General features: G+C 48.9%; 1 protein-coding gene across 1 annotated transcript; it reads left to right on the forward strand.

The window, feature by feature from the left end:
* Nucleotides 1-376: 376 nt before the first annotated feature.
* Nucleotides 377-870, forward strand: LOC121024218 (histone H2A type 1-E). The gene has a single exon (XM_040466488.1). It carries the CDS (start codon nt 410-412, stop codon nt 800-802), a length of 393 nt encoding a protein of 130 aa, XP_040322422.1. The 5' UTR covers nt 377-409; the 3' UTR covers nt 803-870.
* The last annotated feature ends 1561 nt before the right edge of the window (nt 871-2431 follow it).

Raw genomic sequence — 2431 nt, forward strand, 5'->3', positions numbered from 1 at the left:
TTGCCGTCCTTCTTCTGCGCCTTGGTCACCGCCTTCTTGGAGCCCTTTTTGGGGGCCGGGGAAGACTTCGCTGGGTGTGGCATGACGATGAAAAACTCTACTTCTGAGATAAGAGATATGTGCCCTGGTTCTAGCATTCATAATATTCGTAGGGCGCCTGTGCGAATGAGGCGTTAAACGAGTTAGACTTTGATTGGATAAATTGTCCTAAAGTGTAAGGCAGTGACGTGAAAATTGCGTGGGGTTAGTCGTCCTTTGTAATTGGTTGCAAACTTCTGGATAGTTTTAGCCAATCAAAACGCGCCATTTACAATTCGGCTTGCAAGTATAATTGCTTCTCATTTGCTGAGAGGATTTGAGCCCCCATTTCACTTTTCCTTACCAAGCTAACTGGTTGGAGAGTGTTAAAATGTCTGGACGCGGAAAGCAGGGCGGCAAGGCTCGCGCCAAGGCCAAGACGCGCTCGTCGCGGGCCGGGCTGCAGTTCCCGGTGGGCCGCGTGCACCGCCTGCTCCGCAAGGGCAACTACGCCGAGCGGGTCGGGGCCGGCGCGCCGGTGTACCTGGCGGCCGTGCTGGAGTACCTGACGGCCGAGATCCTGGAGCTGGCGGGCAACGCGGCCCGCGACAACAAGAAGACGCGCATCATCCCGCGCCACCTGCAGCTGGCCATCCGCAACGACGAGGAGCTCAACAAGCTGCTGGGCCGCGTGACCATCGCGCAGGGCGGCGTCCTGCCCAACATCCAGGCCGTGCTGCTGCCCAAGAAGACCGAGAGCCACCACAAGGCCAAGGGCAAGTAAGCTGGAAAAATAGCACCTTAGGTCATTGAGGGGACAGTTTCAACCAAAGGCTCTTTTCAGAGCCACCCCCGTATTCATGAAAAGGGCTTACATTTTCCTTCTTAATTGTAGCTAATTGGAAATGCCCTTCAGGGTAGTTCGTCAATCCAGGAATAGGGGTCCGTGCTCCCAACTCCTCACAAAGGTGAACAAGCCATTCACTACAGAGTTACCATAAACATAGCTCCCATTCGTAAACTAAGACGGATGTAGAGATGTGTCACAAGCGTTAAATAGATCAGTGCTGCAGTCCCCAGCGTTGTAAACCATCAGGTAATAGGAAGGTTGATGTTTCCTCTTTGTTGGAAATGGAGATCCAAATCTAGTTAGTGACCTACAGGACTATAGAACTGGACGTTTAATATTATCTGCTATTGAAAGCAGTTTGCCTTTTAATGGAGAGAATCACCTGCAATTCACACTTTATAAACAAACCAGATCCAGCGTTAATGAGCTTGGGGCCTGGGTCTAATCAGTTGCCAATCGGAATACAATACATGCCCTAGAACCCGTTGTCCTTCAATCAGTACTAAGAACACACAGTAATGTTGTACCACTTACAACTCTGGGTATCTTTCAACACCATTTTACACAAACTTCGGTTTGTGTAAAGGAAGTACGTGTTAATAATATTATAACCTTCAACATTAAATATGAAATCAAATCAGGCTTAATGGCCGGTGCATTCAGGACTTGTATAAATACATACCTAAAAATCTGAGTTTGAATAGAGACATCAAGAAATAGACATGTAATTTGTCTTCCTAAAGTGGAATTAAGGTAAAATACTACCTTGCCACGGCACCTGGTGGCTCGGTGGGTTAACAGCGTCTGACTCTGGACTCAAGTCATGATCTCACAGTTCCCGAGTTGGAGCCAGGCGTGGGGTTCTCGGCCACCTGTGCAGAGCCTGCTTGGGATTCTCTCGCTGCCCCCCACCTCTCTCTTAAACAAACTTAAAAGAAAAACCTACTTGGCCAGTAACATCTATAGGGTGTCTTTTCAAAACAATCCAAAGAAAGCCGGTTTCAGAGGTCATATCTTAAATTGTTATTCAGCCAACAATAGATAGCTTTGGAATAATTTGTATTAGATTCTGCTTTCAAAACCCAAAGAACTTCGTGAAGAAACAGGCGAGGTAGATAAGTGATATATCTTTGTAAATAAGGTAGAGGCCGGAAAGTGTTGAAAACACCAGCAGTGGTGGATCGGAAGAAGCTGTTATTTTTATTTTTTTTTGTGGAAGATGTTAATTTTGGGTCTAAATGTACTAGAGGTCATGTGAATCAGGGAGTGAAGGTCAATACCAATGTCTTCACTTGGAGCCATAGGAAACAAATACCTGTCCAAACAGGGGGAGTCTCGTTGTATATAGTAGCCGAGGATGGTATGGTTGCATTTTCCCGCAGGTAACTGCTGTGGGAAGTTTTAGAAGGCTCCCAAGAAGCAGACGGCGCGCAAGTCGCCGGGCGGCAAGGCGCCGCGCAAGCAGCTGGCCACCAAGGCGGCCCGCAAGAGCGCGCCGGCTACCGGCGGCGTCAAGAAGCCGCACCGCTACCGGCCCGGCACGGTGGCCCTGCGCGAGATCCG

The sequence above is a fragment of the Herpailurus yagouaroundi genome, unplaced genomic scaffold, assembly GCF_014898765.1.
Source record: "Herpailurus yagouaroundi ecotype Mexico unplaced genomic scaffold, PumYag 61332, whole genome shotgun sequence".
Classification (NCBI taxonomy): domain Eukaryota; kingdom Metazoa; phylum Chordata; class Mammalia; order Carnivora; family Felidae; genus Herpailurus; species Herpailurus yagouaroundi.

Bases quoted from the DNA above. Each gene is read 5' to 3' on its own strand.
- LOC121024218 (XM_040466488.1), top strand. From the start codon at position 410: ATGTCTGGACGCGGAAAGCAGGGCGGCAAGGCTCGCGCCAAGGCCAAG.